We start from the raw sequence: 19313 nt of genomic DNA on the forward strand, positions 1-19313 counted from the left end.
ATTCAGACAATTTAGCTTAATCTGACAAGATATTTACATATACGTTTACTCATTTAACGTTAGCAAACGCTTTTATCCAAAGCTATGTGTATGTATATATATATATATATATATATATATATATATATATATATATATATATATATATATGCAATTTTAATTAATAATTTCTATTGCTATTTTGAGTTCATTGAATTCATAATGTTCCATAGTTTACTTTTACTTACTAATTACATTAAAAATGTCTTTGTCTGTTAAATAATTTATACATTTATATATTAAATGATTGAGTAATTAAATATGTTAAATTATTCTATGTGCATATAACGTTACATAAAATGTGTTTTATAGCCTGTAAATAATCTTCTCTATTATTGTATTTTTTAAAAAAAACTTTAAGATACAGTGTTTTCAATGAAAATGTATTTTGTCTATGATTAATATTTATATATATATATTGTTTCCTTCCAGAGAGAATGAAAAAACCCAAGCAAAAGCCTTGCCATAATTGTGGGGCTTTAAATGTTTCAAACTGCAAAACGTGCAGAAATTGTTTTGCTGCCATTGCTTTAAAAGCAAGCATCATGGCAAAACAAAAAAACATTGAGGAGTCGTCATGGGCAGCAAACAACAAAAAACACAGGAATGCTGCCCGTGTTGTAGATTCTGCCCGCACTGCTGTAAGTACATTATTTTAGTACAGAGGCATAGTGTATACAAAATTATGTTGTCATTATTAGGTAAAACTAAATCAAAAATGTATTTCTGAACAAATGTATTCATGTCAGGTCTGACTATATTAAAGGGTCACGAAACACCAAAACACATTTTTTGAGCTGTTGACAGTCGTATATGTGTCCCACACTGCTAAAAACACTATTAGGACACCATTATTTCACAAAAAAGTGTAAATTGGTTGTTTTTGCGTTATTTCAAGCAAATTCGTACTTCCTGTTTGAAACGAATTTTTGAAGCTGCGTCACGGCCATGACATAATAGCCTGTATTCCAGCGTGCATACTGGGCGTCTGTGCCAGAGTGAGTCTTATTATGTCTTACAGTGTGATGCATTAATGCATGAGTAAGGCTTGGTTCAAACCAATCAGCGCGCTCTATTGTGCAACTTCATTAATATTCATTACTGTCAAGAGTGTAGACGGCAAAGACGCCACGTTGTGTTGGCAAAACAAGCGTGAAGTGTTGCTTTTATAGTTTGCTGCAGTTAAGTTTTGTTTTCATTTTCTCTCTGTGAGAGCGGAGACTCACGCGTGGATTAACAGTGTACGCGACGCGCAACTACAATAACTTACGTGTCTAAGGAGGATTATTGTTTACCTGAGAGCTGTTCTCATCTGCAAAGGCTGAGATCTGGTGTAGCAGTCGATTCTGTTCCCTTCTGGAATTCCAGTTCCCCTCCACGAAGCGTATCCGCTAACAGCGTATGCGGACACACCCGGATTTGCGGGCACCGGATTCGCTTGTAGTCTCCTCTAAATAAAGACACGGCTCTAGTTGCTGGTGATTGTCCTGTCTCTACAGATTTGGTAAGTGAGCGACCAGTGTCTTTGTTTATTCAGTTCGTATTTTATTCGTATCAAACAAACTATTGCACCGAGTGTAAACAAGTTTGCACTAACAGTTACAACCAAACTATAACCTCGTGTTGGATTTTGTGACCGGAATAACACACGCGGCTTTCTGACACTACCTGCCGTGTGCATCTAAGTTTCCGGGAAATGCTGAGTTTTTTTTTTCTCCCATTCGCCGTGCGGTATCAAACATTGCATGAAAAATACACGCTTAGAGCAGATCCTCGAATCAAATATCACGTTTGTCGGGAGGGACATGAATGAACTGCAGTTAAAGTCCACCATTTAATAATCTGGCAAATAATTTGACTACAGATGTCCATGTAAACACAGTCACATTGTCCGCTGTGGGTGTGTGTTTTGACTCTGAAATTCAGGGCGCCCAAATAGACACTCCCATACCAAGCCTTTTTTCTTCCTACGACACTCCCCCCTTTAGCCGGCAGCTAGCTCTCTGCAACTCTCACATGGTCGCCCACTGAAGCTAAGCAGGGCTGCGCCCGGTCAGTACCTGGATGGGAGACCACATGGGAAAGCTAGGTTGCTGCCGGAAGTGGTGTTAGTGAGGCCAGCAGGGGGCGCCCAACCTGTGGTCTGTGTGGGTCCTAATGCCCCAGTATAGTGACGGGGACGCTATACTGCTCAGTGAGCGCCGTCTTTCGGATGAGACGCTAAACCGAGGTCCCGACTCTCTGTGGTCGTTAAAAATCCCAGGATGTTCTTCGAAAAAGAGTAGGGGTTTAACCCCGGCATCCTGGCCAAATCTGCCCACTGGCCTTTGTCCATCATGGCCTCCTAACCATCCCCATATTCAATTGGCTGCATCACTGTCTCCTCTCCACCAATCAGCTGGTGTGTGGTGTGCGGTCTGGCGCAAAATGGCTGCCGTCGCGTCATCCAGGTGGATGCTGCACACTGGTGGTGGATGAGGAGATTACCCCCACTGTGTAAAGCGCTTTGAGTGCCCAGAAAAGCGCTATATAAATGTAAGGAATTATTATTATTAAACAGACCTGGACACGCCCACTTTTCTGAATTTTTCCAAAGTAGAGGTGTGAAAACACCCTGCTGAAACGAGGGGGTTTCATGGCCCTTTAACTGATCATATTTAGATTTTTAGCTATCGATGCAGTTAATCATTAAGATCCACAACAGCAAGTGTTGTTTTATCAGAAGATTATAATTTATTCTAATCAATTTTCTATCATGATCATTTAACGAGCAGCTTTTGTGTTATTTTAAAGTGTAATATTATGTTTCTCTAAAGTTGTTTAAAAAGATCTAAGGTTGGAATTTTTTTTTCATTACTTTACATATGTACTGCAGTACATGACATAAACATTTCGGAGCATTTGTGGCAGAGATTATGCAAATGTATTAATTTGATTGTGTTCACATAGATCAGTTGCAGGCAAAAGATTCTGAAAACAAAGACTTATTTTGGCGATTCAGAAATCTTTCACTTTGATAATGCAGATTTGCTACAAATGTATCTGGGATGTCTCTGCTAATATTATGATTATATTGCATTTTTCTATACTGTTTTTATGTTTTTTTTTTTTTCAGGTTAAGAAATTGGAAATGCTGGGCTACAAGCCATTGTTGTTTATTTCGAAAGAAAAAAAAAAAAGGATTCAACGCAGAGCTAATAACAACAATTGGTCCATTTGGAGAGGGACCACAGCAAAAAATTATAGATAAAATGGCCAGCCTGTACGAAGTTTTTATTAAAAGTAAGTATTGTGGTCATTTGATTACAAAATTCATAAAATTTCAAAGAAATCTCTAACTTTATTTTAAAATTGTTCATAGATTTCCAGAGGTTTCAGAATTTGGCTGCAACAGACCCTGATGTCTGCCAAAACCTACCATCATCCGTTTCTCCTCCAGCTTCTATTCCTCCATCATCTTTCTCAAGCCTTCCTCCTCCACCATCTTTCCCAAACCTTTCTCCTCCACAAACTTCCTCCAGCTTTCCTCCTTCATCTGCTGTTCCTCCACCATCTTTCCCAAACCTTTCTCCTCCACAGTCTTCTTTCAGCTTTCCTCCTTCATCTGATGTTTCTCCACCATCTTTCCCAAATCTTCCTCCTCCACAATCTTCTTCCAGCTTTCCTCCTTCATCTGCTTCTCCACCTTTATCTTCCAACCTTATTCCTCCAACTAATTCCTCAAGCTTCAGTCCTCCTACCTCCTCTTACATCACCCCTCTTCCACCTGCCTCTTCTTACAAAACACTTCCTGCTCCACCGCCTACTTCCCTCACTACTACACCTACTTCCTCTCTATCAAGTCCTGCAGTCCAGTGCATGACTACAGATTCCGGTGATTCAGGTGACTTTATTTGAACTTTTACACAGCATTTTTCCCATTTTAGTTGGGACAACAATATATATAGAAATTTAAAATTAAAACATTAGTTGTGTAAATACAGTTGAATTCTGAATTATTTGACCCCTTTTAATTTTTTTCTTTTTAAAGTATTTCCCAAAGGATGTTTAAAAGAGCAAGGACATTTTCACAGTATGTCTGATAGTGTTTTTTTTTTTCTGGGGAAAGTCTTATTTGTTTATTTTCGGCTAGAATAACAGCAGATTTTAATTTTTTAAAACCAGTTTAGGGACAAAATTATTAGCCCCTTTTAAAGGGCCATGAAACCCCTCGTTTCAGCAGGGTGTTTTCACACCTCTACTTTGGAAAAAGTCAGAAAAGTGGGCGTGTCCAGCTCTGTTTAGGGGGGAATGTCGGAGGAACTAAAGTGGGATGGTGTGGGAGTGTCTATTTGTGCATGCGCGAGTTTCAGAGTCAAAATACACACCCACACAGACAGGAGAAAGTGATGGTGTTTAACCTACATGGACATCTGTAGTCGAATTATTTGCCAAATTATTAAATGGTGGACTTTAACTGCAGTTTGGCTCTTTCATTCAGGGAATTCATTCATGCCCCTCGCGACAAACGAGATATTTGATTCGAGGAACTGCTCTAAGCGTGTATTTTTCATGCAATGTTTGATACCGCACGGCGAATGAGAGAAAAAAAAACCTCCGCATTTCCCGGAAACTTAGATGCATACGGCAGGTAGTGTCAGAAAGCCGCGTGTGTTATTCCGGTCACAAAATGCGGTGCTAACATTTCTGCACTCAGTGCAATAGTTAACTTAATTCGATACGAACAAACTGAATAAACAAAGAGCACTGGTCGCTCACTTACCAAATCTCTAGAGACAGGACAATCCCCAGCAACTAGAGCCGCGTCTATATGGAGAGAATACTACAAGCGAATCCAGATTTCAGCGTTTGCAGATGAGAACAGCTCTCAGGTAAACAATAATCCTCCTTAGACACGTAAGTTATTGTTGTCGAGCGTCGCGTACACTGTTAATCCACACGTGATCCAGATAAGCTCTCACAGAGAGAAAATGAAAACAAAACTTAACGGCAGCAAACTATAAAAGCAACACTTCACGCTTGTTTTGCCAACACAACGTAGCGTCTCTGTCGTGTAAACACGGTGACACAAATGAATATTAATGAAGTTGCACAGTAGAGCGCGCTGATTGGTTTGAACCAAGCCTTACTCATGCATTAATGTATCACACTGTAAGACGTAATAAGACACACTCTGGCACAGACGTCCAGTCTGCACGCTGGAATACAACGCTATTATGTCATGACCGTGACGCAGCTTCAAAAATTCGTTTCAAACAGGAAGTACGAATTTGCTTGAAATAACGCAAAAACAACCAATTTACACTTTTTAGTGAAATATGGGTGTCCTAATAGTGTTTTTAGCAGTGTGGGACACATATACGACTGTCAACAGCTCAAAAAATGTGTTTTGGTGTTTCGTGACCCTTTAAGCTATATATTTTTTCAATGGAACAAACCATCGTTATAAAATAACTTGCCTAATTATCCTAACCTGCCTAGTTAACCTAATTAACCTAGTTAAGCCTTTAAATGTCACTTTAAGCTGTATAGAAGTGTCTAGAAAAATATGTAGTAAAATATTATTTACTGTCATCATAGCAAAGATAAAAGGGTCACACTTTACAATAAGGTACATTAGTTAATGTTAAGTAATGCATTTACTAACATGAACAAACATTGAACAATACATTTACTACAGTATTTATTATTGTTAAAAAACATTAGTTAATGAAAATACAGTAGTTCATTGTTAGTTCATGTTAACTCATGGTGCATTAACTAATGTTAACAAACATGGACTTGAATGTTAATATTGCATTAGTAAATGTTTAATTATGATTAATAAATGCTGTACATGTGTTGTTCATGATTAGTTCATGTTAGTAAATGCATTAACTAATGAACCTTGTTGTAAAGTGTTACCAATAAAATAAATCAGTTATTAGAAATGACTAATTAAAACTATTATGTTTAGAAATGTGTTGAAAAAAATCTGCTCTACATTAAACAGAAATTGGAAATAAAAAAATAAACAGCAGGCCAATAACTCAGGGGGGCTAATAATTCAGACTTCAACTGTATGTGTTATTTTTGTGTGTTTTTACAGATTTATTCTCCAGAGAAAGTATCATAAAAGGGGACAAACAAAAGAAGTGGATCTACAAACAAGCAGGTAATGCCATATTGCTGTTCTGAAAAAATAAATAAATAGCAGATTCTGAATATTATCTGAATAATTGTATGCATATAAACTTTGTTACATTAAAAACTATATAATGTAATATTTGATATTATTATTTTTTTTGTTTCCTCAATTCTTTTCTATGTTGCCTTGCATTTAATAGTACTATATGACAATGAGTAAATAAATTATTAAGAGTATAATTTAATATATAGTATTATTGTAAAATTATGAATTATCATATAATAATTCTAATATAATATAATATAGGTGACACGGTGGCACAGTAGGTAGAGTTGTCACCTCACAGCAAGAAGGTCACTGGTTTGAGTCCTGCCTGGATCAGTTGGTGTTTCTGTGTTTGCATGCTCTCCCCGTGTTGGTGTGGTCCCATTATTAATCCACAGTCGCCACAGCAGAATGAACCGCCAACTTATCCAGCACTTTTTTACGCAGCGGATGCCCTTCCAGCTGCAACCCTTCACTGGGAAACATCAATACACACTTATTTACACACATACACTACTGATAATTTAGCCTACCCAATTCCCCTGTACAGCAAGTCTTTGGACTGTGGGGGAAACCAGAGCACCTGGAGAAAACCCATGTGAACGCAGGGAGAACATACAAACTCCACACACAAATGCCAAACCAGCGACCTTCTTGCTGTGAGGCGACAGCACTACCTACTGCGCCATTGCATTGCCCAAAGTTGATGTTATACTCTACACATTGTTTACAGTAAAACAGATAAAAAAGATGTGTATGAAATATGCAATACAAAATATGCTGTTCTCTCATTTGGTGTAAATGTAAATGTTACTATAAATTAAAATTCACATTAAAATTTGAATATAAAACTAAAACTATAAAACTATTTAAAAAAAAGAATGTTTAATGAGTGAAAGCAGTTAACATTTCAAATTTTCAGGTTTCACAGTATTTATATCAGACTCATTGCTCTCTGAACTTTCCTGCAATATTAAGTATTTTTTGTAAGTAAGAGCTATATATTTCTGCTGCAGAATGCCAAGTACATTCCAACCAGAAAACCTTTCCATATGACAGGATTGTGAAAAGGAGGATGTCCAAAGAAGTAAGACCACTTATTTATGTTTGAAGTTACTTAAGTAAAAAAATATAATTTTTTAAAAATATAAAGATTTATCCTGTAGTTCTTTTTAATTTAAGCGTGATTTAGCTTATAATGTGTGGGTATTTATAGTGGTAGTTGAAATCATTAGAACACCAGGCATATCTAAAAATATAGATTTTTTTCCTCTAAAACATAATTTAATTTCATAATGAGCACAATCATTTTAATCTGATCACAACTAATATAACATGAATTTACTCCTACTGGTTTGATCCACTGTTAACTGTAATATTTGGTATGTGCGTAACATGGTATGTCAGGCATTGTGTCAGCACGTTTCCAGGCAACTTTAACATTGCTTTCAATGCCTTCTACAACCAAAGCCATTCTAACTGCTTCTTTGAAAGTACTTGATTGAGTGACATTGACAGTGAAAAGTTTTATAGACAATTATGCTGACTTTCTAGATATTTCATTTAATAGATATCGTTGTGGCTAGGTCAAACAATTATGCTAAATGTTCAAATAATTCTAGTCACTCAGTACTAACAGTTAATGTTGCTCAATGCTCATGTTCTTAAAGGGTGTTGAAGAGGCCAAAGTCAGATGGAAGCCGTGTTCTGCATGGTAAGTGTCACAAACACACAATATGATTCTGTCATACAGTGGTGGAAATATGTTGAACAAACTATGAAAGTTTTTTAATGTAAACAATTATTCTTGTAGATAATAATGTAAAGTGAAGAGAACCTTTTTTCAAAGCTTAAAATTGTAATAATCTTTAACTAATATGTCTGTGTTTGCAGCAAATTACTTTTTAAAATTATGTTAATTTAAATATCACAGACTATCCTGTAAACATAATTATAATTAAATGTCTTTTACTGATTTACAGTGGGATGAAATGGAAAGACTCCTGGGAGCCATTAAATCACTTTTTGTAAAATACAGTGGGTTATAAAAAACTGCTGTTGTAGCTTTTTTCAGTGCAGGTCTTATTTTTTGTTTGTTGTTTTAAATCTACTTTAACTCAGCACATGTTTAAACCCACATTTTGACATTGTATTTTGTTTTATTTTTAGAATTGTATTATAATACATTTTTCTGTTAACCTAGAGTAAAGACTTCCACGCACAAAGATAACCACTTACAGTTTTTTCATCTACGTCATATCTGCAGCCACTAAATCACTCGGCAAAATTGTTTGAATGTTTGTATTTGAAAAAAAAAAAAAAAAAAAAAAATATATATATATATATATATATATATATATATATATATATATATATATATATATATATATATATATATATATTAATGATTTAAATGTAATAAATGCATTTCTGGTCCTTCAGGAGTTTTATGGCTCACATCAGAGCCATTAAAGTGTGCATTTGCAGCAAATATACATACAAAAGTGTTATTATTTTTCAAATGTTTGTACCACAGAACACAAACTAACACATTTATACATTTTCACTCTGCAATTTAATAGTAAGCTATGTGTAGGCACAGTATAACACAAGGCAAAACTTTAAAAGACATTTGTGAGAAGTGTACTAATTAATGTAGAAATAAGTGCAGAACACACACACACACAGTGCTCAGCGGAAATTAATATACCCTCTCAGAGATTTTTTCTTTAAATTAATACCTTTTATGGAGTGCTATACAAAAAGGTATTTCTGTATATACATTAAAGTTACATATACATTACACCAAAGTAAAAACTGAAACAAATGTAAGAAAAAGATTGATCCCCCTTTTTATTAAGTGCTTTAACTAATTTATTTCAATATAGTTACTGTGTATATTGTGACACATGATACAATTTAGTGAATATTACTTTTTACATTGCACTTTTGATTGGTTAATCGAATTAAACTTTAATTACACCTTTATCCACCCCTAAACCTATCCATACCCCCAAACCTGTCTCCACCTTAGCTGTATTTCACCTTCAGAGTATCAGAATTGTTCTAAAAGACATTATGAACACCGTAAGTACAATGTATTTACTTTTTTGATATATAGATATCAAAACATTTTGGTACATTAATATCAGTGTGTATGGGAGCGCTATTTCTATGCTGGTACATGTGTCGACACAATACCGGAAACCATCCCATGTGTTTCTTAAGCTGCCCCGAATGAGTGAAACTCTAGGGTTGGGTATCGTTTGGTTTTTCGATACCGGTGCTAAATTGCTACTTTTAAAACGATACTGGTGCCAAAACGGTGCCTGAATCGACACTTTTTAGCCACAAAATGATGGTGGACGACTCTTCAAAAATATTTTATTTGACAAATTATTTTTAAAAAATTATTTTAATAGAACAATATAATTACAGTTTAAAGTAAACATCAGTTAATATTGTATTACATTAATACATTTCCTTTGATCATTTGTTGGTAAGCATGAATTTAAAATTTGCATTATGAAATTACATTAGCTTACTATTAACCTGTGGGGGGCGGGCAGGGGCCACATACTTTTAGGAGCACATTTAAACATATATATCACAAAATACTTAAAACATTTTTGGAAGTCATTTATTTTCATGCATCACTCTGCAGTCTTCATAAACAAGATAATTAAATAACTTACTCAAAATAATCTTCCTTGTTCATTTATTTGACAAGCAACGTTGTACTGATGAAGGAGAACACATTTCTAACATTCAAGTACATCATGGCACATTGCTGCACCTGTAAACTTTAACAGGCCTACAGTTGAAGTTGTTTTATTTTGCTCTCCCATTCATTTAAAATATTCTTTCTGAAAACTTTTACAGTGTTTCCTAAAACATAATTATTCTGGAGTCAAAATAAGTCCTATTTCCTATTGTTTATTTCATGAATAAAAGCTGACTGATTTTAAATTCAAGACTGCATTTCCTAATGTTAAATTATGTACACTAGATTTCTGATTAATAATGGTCTCTGCATAGCAGAGGACTTCCTATATTAAGAGTTAAAATCGCTATTGAAAACAGAAGTCTAATATCATCAACAGTGGACATTTTGATAGTGTTTCACAACATGAACATAACTGAAGTTTAATTTTTTTATTCCCTGTGTCAATTTGGGCATCAACTTCTGACGAGTGCGGGGAGCTGATGCGCGCAGCGCCGTCACAGAGATAGCATAGTGCCAAGAAAACAGAGGGAGCGAGCATAAGCGAGTGCCGGAGGGAGCTAAAGCACGCGAGAGAGGCTCTGCCTTTGAGCCCCCAAATGTGTCATTAAGTTTGACATGTTTCCCCCTTACACACACTTTTGTAAAGACAGTTGCTGTGTAAGAATCCTTGCTTGTAAAATACGCTTTAGAATGCTTAGTTTAAGCAAATTGGATGAACGTGATCACGCATGTTGATCTGAAGAGTGTCTCTCTCGCTCACCGAAAACCACTGGTTCCAGGCTAAATGCTCTGTACTCTGAACGTTGCGTGCATCTGTTCCCTGGCGACAATAACAATCGCCTGATATCACCTGTCGGTATTCCTCAAAGTTGTTTAGAATTAAATGTTTAGTGATGCTGTGACGCAACGCCTATATGTGCCTTTTTTCATGCACCCCTCACGTCCATCCCACAGCACCGAAATTCATACACTGATTTAATACCGGTACATACCAGTTACCAAGGTACCGGTGCTATAATGGCACCGGGTTTCGGTACCCAACACTAGTACACACTTATCATGTCTACAGTTTATCTCCAGCGTGAATCCTCTGATGTTTTTTCAGGGTTCCTAAATGAGTAAACCTTTTACTGCAGTGTGAACACTTGTACGGTTTATCTCCAGTGTGAATCCTCTGGTGCCGTTTCAATTCTGCAGCTGTAATAAAAGTCTTCTCACACTCCAAGCACACATACTCTTTTACACTAGTGTGAATCTTCATGTGGTTTTTAAGGTGTGATGATGTGCTGAAACTCTTCCCACACTGAGGGCATGTGAATGGTTTCTCTCCAGTGTGGATCCTCATGTGTTGATTAAGGGATGTTGATAGGCTGAAACTCTTCCCACACTGAGTGCAAGTGAATGGTTTTTCTCCGGTATGGATCCTCATGTGTTTATTAAGGGATGATGAGCAGCTAAAACTCTTCCCACACTGAGTGCATGTGAAAGGTTTTTCTCCAGTGTGGATCTTCATGTGTCTATAAAGCGACGATGATTTGCTAAAACTCTTCCCACACTGAGGGCATGTTAATGGTTTCTCTCCAGTGTGGATCCTCATGTGTAGATTAAGGAATGATGAGTGGTTGAAACTCTTCCCACAATGAGTGCAAGTGAATGGTTTTTCTCCGGTGTGGATCTTCATGTGTCTATAAAGCGATGATGATTTGCTAAAACTCTTCCCACACTGAGTGCATGTGAATGGTTTCTCTCCAGTGTGGATCCTCATGTGAGTCTTTAATTTGCTTTTGCTTGCCAAACTCTTGTCACACGGAGTGCAGGTAAAACAACTCTTGTCTCTCACTTTTAACACACAATCAGTCTCTAAATGAGTTTTGTCCTCAATTTTGACATGATGTTCCTCCTCTTTACTCTCCTCGTAGTCTTTAATTAGGTCTGAAATAAAAATAAGTTTACTTTTTAGTAAATCATTAAAACTCAGTGAAAAGGAAGTGAAAACATTGGCTACACAAATCTTAATTTTGATGCACATTAAATGTAAAGACATAGCAGATCATATTTAGATTGATCTTGTCATATTTACCTCCTGGTGTCCATTACACACAAACACATTTAAGCGGATTCTTATATGATTATTCCCAGATTAATTTTGGTCATATTGATGGGACAAAAATTTGAAAGCTGTAAATGGCCAGTTTCTATTTGTATATATTCGTAATCACAACAAAACAGTTTGTTTTTGTAAAACTTGTAAAGCAGATATGGAATGCTTTTTCATTCTGTGCCTGACTGGTAAACCTGTTAAAAAAAGCAACTGAATCTCTGCTAATATTTGCCTCATAGACATATATGACACATGTATTATATCTGCATAAAGCTTTAAATCTGCACCTTTAAATGAGAAATGTTCTAGAGGTATGTAATCTGTAACAAATGCAATGCAGAAATCTAACACTTAACTGTTTCAGATCATCAAACAAATGTAAATATTAGTCAAAGATAACACAATTAAACACATTGTGCAGTTTTTAAATCAAGTTTTTATTCTTAAATTGAAGACAAAATACTGAACTACACAGACTTGTGTGAAAAAAAAATTCCCATTAGAACAACTTTAATTTATCACACCTGCTTCAAGTTCTCTAGCCACACCCAGACCTGAATACTACCACACGTTCGCAATCAAGAAATCACCTAAATAGGACCTGTCTGACAAAGTGAAGTAGACCAAAAAAAGCCTCAAAGCTAGATATCATGCCAAAATCTAAAGACCTTTAAACACAAATGAGAAAGAAAATACCTGTGTCACAAGTAAAAAAAAAAAAAAAAAAGAGTGAGCTCAAATGCAAGTCTTTATTGAGAAGCGAGTCTTGGAAAAAGCAAAAGTCAAAGTAAACACCAGGTCGGGTGAGCGCTGAGGAAGTGCCGTAGGAAAAAACAACCAGACACTCACTCACTGGTGGTCTTGGAAACATACAGGGTGAGTAACAAAATAATATGCACAGAAATGATCGATAACATACTGACAAACATGAAGGGAAATGATGTGGTATAAACAGGAAAAAAGGGAAACGAGAGCTTCTGTGACTGCAAATAAAAGCAGATGACAAGAGATAATCTGTAATACAGATCAAAGCCCCTTTCACACAGTGATATCGGTAAATATGCAGAAAATTTCCGGAACGACTTTACCGGTATATTCAAAATAGCGCTGTTCACACAGGCGAGGACGTTACGGAAATTTTCCAGAAAAGACCGTTCACACATCCATTCCAAAATACCGGTAAATTCTGACATCATTTACCACAAATGAGCCTTAAACGGCTGCGCTTGTATTTGTAAACATTTGACTACATTACAAACTCTGTGGATGATCAGTATTGTGAACAACTTCGAAGAAAACATATGGAGGATCACTTTGGCATGTCGAGATGTTCATAATATGTGCGTGTGCTGGCGCTCACAGGCTGTTTCACAGGCACACGCTATGCGTGAAGGTAAACAAACAGCGGCTTATCATAAGCATCTCATCGGTGATTATTTACACAGTTGGCATTAAGAAGAACATATAAACATTATCTGACTAACTAACTAAACGCGTCTGACTGTTCTGATTGGCTCAAGCAGACGTCTCACGTCAGCACGTTCTAGACGTGCACGCGTTCTTTCCGGCAATCTTCCTTCTGCATTCACACAGCGCAGCATTCCGGCATATTACCGGGAATGTTACAACTTCTCTTTCTGGAAAATAGCCAGAACGAATTTACCGGTATTTTCAAAAAGGACCTGTTCACACATACAACCTTTCCAGAAAATTGCCGGTAATTTTCCGGAAAGGTCTGCATGTGTGAAAGGGGCTCAAGAGAAGAGAGCCAAAGAGTAAGGTATCAAAGGAGGATGTCACATCAAAGATTCAAGAGTTACCACTCAGTGGGTTATGTCACAAGAGTCGCGTCACTTTATTGTGGCTTTGAGGCTCAATGGGATTCTAATTACTGGCCAAAGTTATATAAAATTACACTTTATTACAATATATATGTTAAATATAAATAATTATAATATGCATTATATAATATTAAATTAAATTACATGGGGGCCATGGGGGGTGGTTCGTTCGAACAACCCGAAACCCCCTGGCTACGGGCATGGCACAGTGATCTGTGTCATTACAATGGCTTTTCCCACAGCTGGTGGAGAACACGAGAGTTCGGTTTGAGTTCAGTGTAGAGCATACATTTTCATTGTTTTCACTGTAAAATCCTCACCGCGTGCGCAGATTTAGGAGACATTTATGCAGAAAGCATCTTTGCACCTAAAAACGTCAAACGCAGCACCAGGAACAGATTAAAACAGTTGTTATGTGAACTCTAAGTTAAAAAGTCTGCAATGCTTTCCCTGCCTTTGTGCTCTACTTATTGGCTCACTGCTCTACAACTGAATGTAAATGATTGGTTAATATCAGCTGTCAATCACTCAGTCAATGCCTTCTGCCTTCAGATGATAGGAGCTACAACTGCGAAAATGTGAAGCGCTGAAGATGAGAGAATGAAAATAACATACAGATTTACCAAAAGTTATTAATAATGGCGCATCTTATTAGTGATCATGTGCTGAATGTTAATCCACCATTTACACTTTTACAAGAGTGGATAAAAGACTTCTAGTGGCTTCAAGTCCGCCGGTAACAGTGTTTGGCACTGAATCTACACATTTAAGTGCGAGAGGTGCTGTATAATCCTTCATTTAATCCTCACGATGCTGTCAGCCCTGCAAGCGGCAGCTATATGTAACATTTAACACTGCTCATGAAAAGACTGTTATTGCTATTAAGATGAAATGCAAATATTAAGTTATATATCAATATAAATGTGGGACGGGGTGATGGATCGTGATGCCGGCTCAGCATCGTGAAGTTTGTCGGCCATCGGCAATGGACAATGGCATCTAAAAAAAAAATACAATTGATCAGCTACACTCAACATCATCTTCCGAAGAGCTTCATAAGAAAATACTTATTCTGCAAGCGGAATGACTCCTTGAGGATCTCCACATAAGATCACGCCAGATTCATTAGGAACATGGTGAATGAGCTGGCAGGTTATTGTGTTACCAACTGAAACAATCCTCAGCAGCTGGTGTTATAGCAGCAGTTAGTAAGGATGATGGTAGTATTATTACTGATCAACAGGGTATTAGTGATCAATTTAAAAACTTCTATAAAACTCTTTACAGCTCTGAGGTAAACTAAATTGAACGTATTGAGAGCTTTAATTATTTAGAATTACCATCCCTCTGTGATTCAGATCAGTTGACAAAAGAAGGAATTTTAACACCTTCTGAAATTGAAAATACAATAAAAAAAAAATAAAATCAGAAAAGCACCAGGCCCTGATGGCTTCCCGGCTGAGTTTTATAAGAAGTTTTGTGCCAAGTTAACACCCCTGTTGTGCAAGGTATTCGCTAAAGCTCTTGTTTCGGAATCACTCCCCCCTTCATGACATCGGCTGTTATAACAGTACTTCTTCAAAAGGGTAAGGATCCACTTAAATGTAAATCTTATCGTCAGATCAGCTTACTCTGCTGTATAAAATCCTTGCTAAAGTGCTGGCAATCAGAGTGGAGTCAGTCATGAGAAAGAGAATTCACCCAGATCAAACTGGTTTTATTGTTGGGAGACAGTTTTCTTACAACCTTCGTTGCTTATTTAATATTATTTATTTACCTAAAAATAATACCAATCCAGAGGACTTAATTACTTTAGATGCCCATAATGCATTTGAAAGAATAGAGTATATTCATTTACAGTGCTTAAAAATTTGGTTTTGACCCTGGACCAAATGGCTTGTTTCCACTGACTGGTACAGTTTGGTACAGTTCGGGTCGGTACAGGTCACCTTTACCAGGCTTGCGTTTCCACTACCAAGCGTACCCTTTTGGTGGGCGTGGTGTATGACAAAGTTTCAGTCGACGTCATTTTCGCTCAAGAAAATGTCTACAGTAAAGCTGCACAGGTCGTTCACATATCATATGAAAAGCACTTCTCATAAAACAGATGCTTTACACACATAAATACTTGTGTATAAATGTTTATTACTAACTTTTCTATGAACATTAGTTGATTTTAACTGCAGATCAATGACGGTGCGAAATAGCCTACTGTAACGTCTGTAATTATATAAAGTAAAAAAATAAATGAAGATATATGAACACATACAGACCCTTACAGTCTCCGATATGTTACCAACTACAGAAGAACTACACAAAGCAGACATTTCATCCTTAATTAGGTTCAAAACAACACAAAGTATAGCCAGGGCCGGAGCAAGCTGAACTGCCGCTCTAGGCAGAGGATGATCATGCCGCCCTCAACCCCAATGTGATAATGAAAGTGACCGGTTATGAAAATGAAGTGAGGTGTCGCAGACCTCTTTTTCAGCACACTATGCGCGGATATAACTGAGGACGCACGGTTGCTGAAGGAGGGAGGGAGGGAGGTGTCGCGGACACTGCGCTCTCTATTCTGCCGCCCTATGCGTGGATGTAACTGAGGAAGTGCGGGTGTCGCGGACCTCAATTCTGCAGCCCTATGTGCGGATATATCTGAGGACGCGGGTGGTAAGGGAGGTGTCGCAGATGCCGCCCTCTCTATACTGCCGCCCTAGGCAGCCGCCTAGGTCGCCTCTATAGAGGCGCCGGCCCTGAGTATAGCCTACTGTCAGAGTAAACCTCTCATCTGTGTCTGTAATCTTCAGCAGCACGTAGCCTCTGTTAGAGTCATTCCATCATTCCCAGTTCATATTAGTCCAAAAGGTGACAATAAAGATTAAGACAAGGCAGTTTGTTCATATTTGCTGAAGAAATAACATGCTCCTTGGCTTCGCCTTTTTTCCGCACTCCACTCCCGCGTTTGTCCTTTTCTTTCTGAATGTGTCACAGAATGTGTCCTGCGTTTGTCAGCTTCTCACAGGATGGGGTTTCCAAAGCTTGTCAATTATCAAGCGCGTATATTATTATCAGCTCAAGAAGTTTGTTATTTCAGATAGAGACGCGCGGCGAGCACAAGGAAGAAAGCGAAACCACTCAGGCTTCAGACTGGCTCGTAAAAAACTATGCGGCACAGGGTAAATCCGCTCTTCTCCATGGCTTTGTGGCTGTTTATCAAGATGACGACAGGGTTTGTTTGAGCCCGGATCGACCATGGCTGCATATGTATATAATTCTGCTGTAATCTCTCGCTGTGTATTTCAAACATGGCAGGTCCGTTATTTAGATTCTGGCTTGTTGTGTCTACGAATGACGTATCTCTGTAAACCAATAGTGTTCAGCTGCGCATCTAGCTCCGCCTTTAAGGGCCTACTCACACTATGCCATCCGTACCGTGCCCAGGCCCCTTTCCCGGATCGTTTGAGAAGTGTGAGTGCGCTGAATCGGGCTCAAGCACGGTTCACTTGGCCGGCCCTGGCCCGGTTGGAAGAGGTGTGCCTGAGCGTTGTTCACTTGGGCTTTGGCGCGGTACGCTTGTGTGTGAGTGCAAAACGTGCCAAAGCCCAAAACTGAAAGCGAGACGTGACTTTTAAGGGACTGTTTCATATGGATTTATTAATCATTCTTACTGTTCAGTGAACGCAAACTGCTGTAGTTTATTAAAGAAGAGAACTCCTCATAGCACGACAGCTGCGCGGCTTCAGCAGACCTCCTCATTCCTGCAGCACGAGAGCTTTATGATTGTTTATGAGCGCCAAAAGTGGCGGATCTGTTCGGCGAAATATCTGACTGCGTGTCACCGCATCCCTAAGGACTGTTTGGCGAAATATTTGACTGCATGTCACTGCATAACAAACGACTGAAACGATATAACTAGAGAAATCTCCACTGTGCTGCTGAGAGAGCGCTTCTCACTAAACAGCGCAGCAGTGATGACGTAAGCGTGCCGAGGCCCGTTTGTGGTGTGAGTGCGGGCCGTCGGGGCAGACAGGAGGGGGGACAAGCGTGCTTTGGCCCGGTTCGAGGCAACTTTACCTAGTGTGAGTACGGCCTTAGTGTTTTGGGACCCTTTCGAAAGGGTGCCAAAAAAGTGGTATGGTACGGTTTGGTTCTGTACGCCTTTTAACAGTGGAAACGGCCATAAAAGCGTACCAAACCGAACCACTTAGTGGAAACGGTCCAAAAGAGCTTGATTAACATGGTAAACAATATAGAGACTTCTAAATGAATGAATGTGCGAATATAAAACCAACTTTACCTCTATATGACTGAGTTGGTGTTTGAGAATGAAAACCAACCTGTTTGTTCCTGCAGATCTTCCTGTTTGACTGTGAATGTTTCTTCAATCTTCACATCTTCACTCTCCTCTTTAAAAAACGCCATCTTTATAACAGTGTGGAGATCAGTCGCTTCAGCAGGATTTTTTTCTCTGTGTTTTGGACAATTTATCCTGTTTAAAATAAACAAAAACAATAAAAATGTCCTGTTTAAAATAAATAAAAAATTTACAGAAATAAAATAACCTCTTCAACACTTGCTTCAACAGTTACAAAAACGAAATCAGGTATGTCCGAGCATAGAGGTAAAGTTGGTTTTATATTCGCACATTTAGACTTTTCTATTAATAATATAACTTCATAAAAGTATTATTTGCAAACTCTAAATAGCAAAATCATATTAGCAGCCAATGATTATCAAAGTACGGCATTGTTCACAGTCCAATAAACAATGTTGTTTAGAAGTCATACTTGCATGCTAATTCAAATCGAATATTCAAAGTAACATGGTGAACAATATAGAGACTTATAAATGAACGAATGTGCGAATATAAAACCAACTTCACCTCTATAGTCAGAGCTATAAAGAATGAGCTGATTAAAACTAGTACTCCGTTTCTCATACATAGTGATGTATATTTAGAATGGAATGGCATCATGCTATTTAATCAATTAAACCTTCATTAAAACACCTATTACACACTGTTTCTTTGGTTTATTCAAACAATAGCCCTCAATACTGTGAGTAAAATAATACTACATAGTATAAAGTGTTCAAATAATGTTGTCAACAGCAGCATTACGCATTAACAGCATAATTTAGCGTCAGATGAAAAAAGCCTAAAACTTTAATCAATCGCTTTGTATAAGTGTAAACGCTTTAAAACAAACCTTTCTCCAGCTTAATCCAGCGCAAAAGCGGCGCGGACTTATGACGTCACACCACGCCAAAATAAAAGTCTTTTCCTTTGTTTCGCTTTTTTTGCTACTAGCTATTGCAGTCATGACTTATTGATACATTTCTCGCTCGCTTTCCACTTTCTCTCCCTCTCTCTCTCACTCACGCACACACACACACACACCATATACACATACATACATACATACATATATTCAG

At 37.7% G+C, this 19313-nt stretch overlaps 3 protein-coding genes across 4 annotated transcripts in view; 1 reads left to right on the forward strand and 2 right to left on the reverse strand.

Annotated features, from left to right (window-relative positions):
* LOC137490965 (protein NLRC3) overlaps window positions 1–19313 on the reverse strand; it is a 766684-nt gene that overhangs the window by 59995 nt on the left and 687376 nt on the right. The gene's annotated exons all lie outside the window — the stretch shown is intronic.
* Window positions 472–8519, forward strand: LOC101885520 (uncharacterized). Of its 2 annotated transcripts, XM_087249483.1 has the most exons (7): window positions 472–680; window positions 3155–3321; window positions 3401–3922; window positions 6128–6193; window positions 7228–7298; window positions 7882–7925; window positions 8194–8519. In XM_087249483.1, the coding sequence occupies exons 2-7, from the start codon at window positions 3291–3293 to the stop codon at window positions 8240–8242; spliced, it is 783 nt and encodes a 260-aa protein (XP_087105609.1). In that variant the 5' UTR covers window positions 472–680; window positions 3155–3290; the 3' UTR covers window positions 8243–8519. The 2 variants fall into 2 exon arrangements, with proteins under 2 accessions (XP_087105609.1, XP_088506878.1); XM_088650752.1 differs by lacking the exon at window positions 472–680 and having other exon boundaries at window positions 3099–3321; window positions 8194–8518.
* Window positions 9059–19162, reverse strand: LOC137490985 (uncharacterized). The gene is made up of 3 exons (XM_087249312.1): window positions 19088–19162; window positions 18218–18369; window positions 9059–11870 (listed from the first exon to the last, which is right to left on the reverse strand). Exons 2-3 carry the CDS (start codon window positions 18300–18302, stop codon window positions 11002–11004), a joined length of 954 nt encoding a protein of 317 aa, XP_087105438.1. The 5' UTR covers window positions 18303–18369; window positions 19088–19162; the 3' UTR covers window positions 9059–11001.

This window comes from Danio rerio, chromosome 4 (assembly GCF_052040795.2).
Source record: "Danio rerio strain M-AB ecotype USA chromosome 4, GRCz13ab, whole genome shotgun sequence".
In the NCBI taxonomy this organism is placed as follows: Eukaryota; Metazoa; Chordata; class Actinopteri; order Cypriniformes; family Danionidae; genus Danio; species Danio rerio.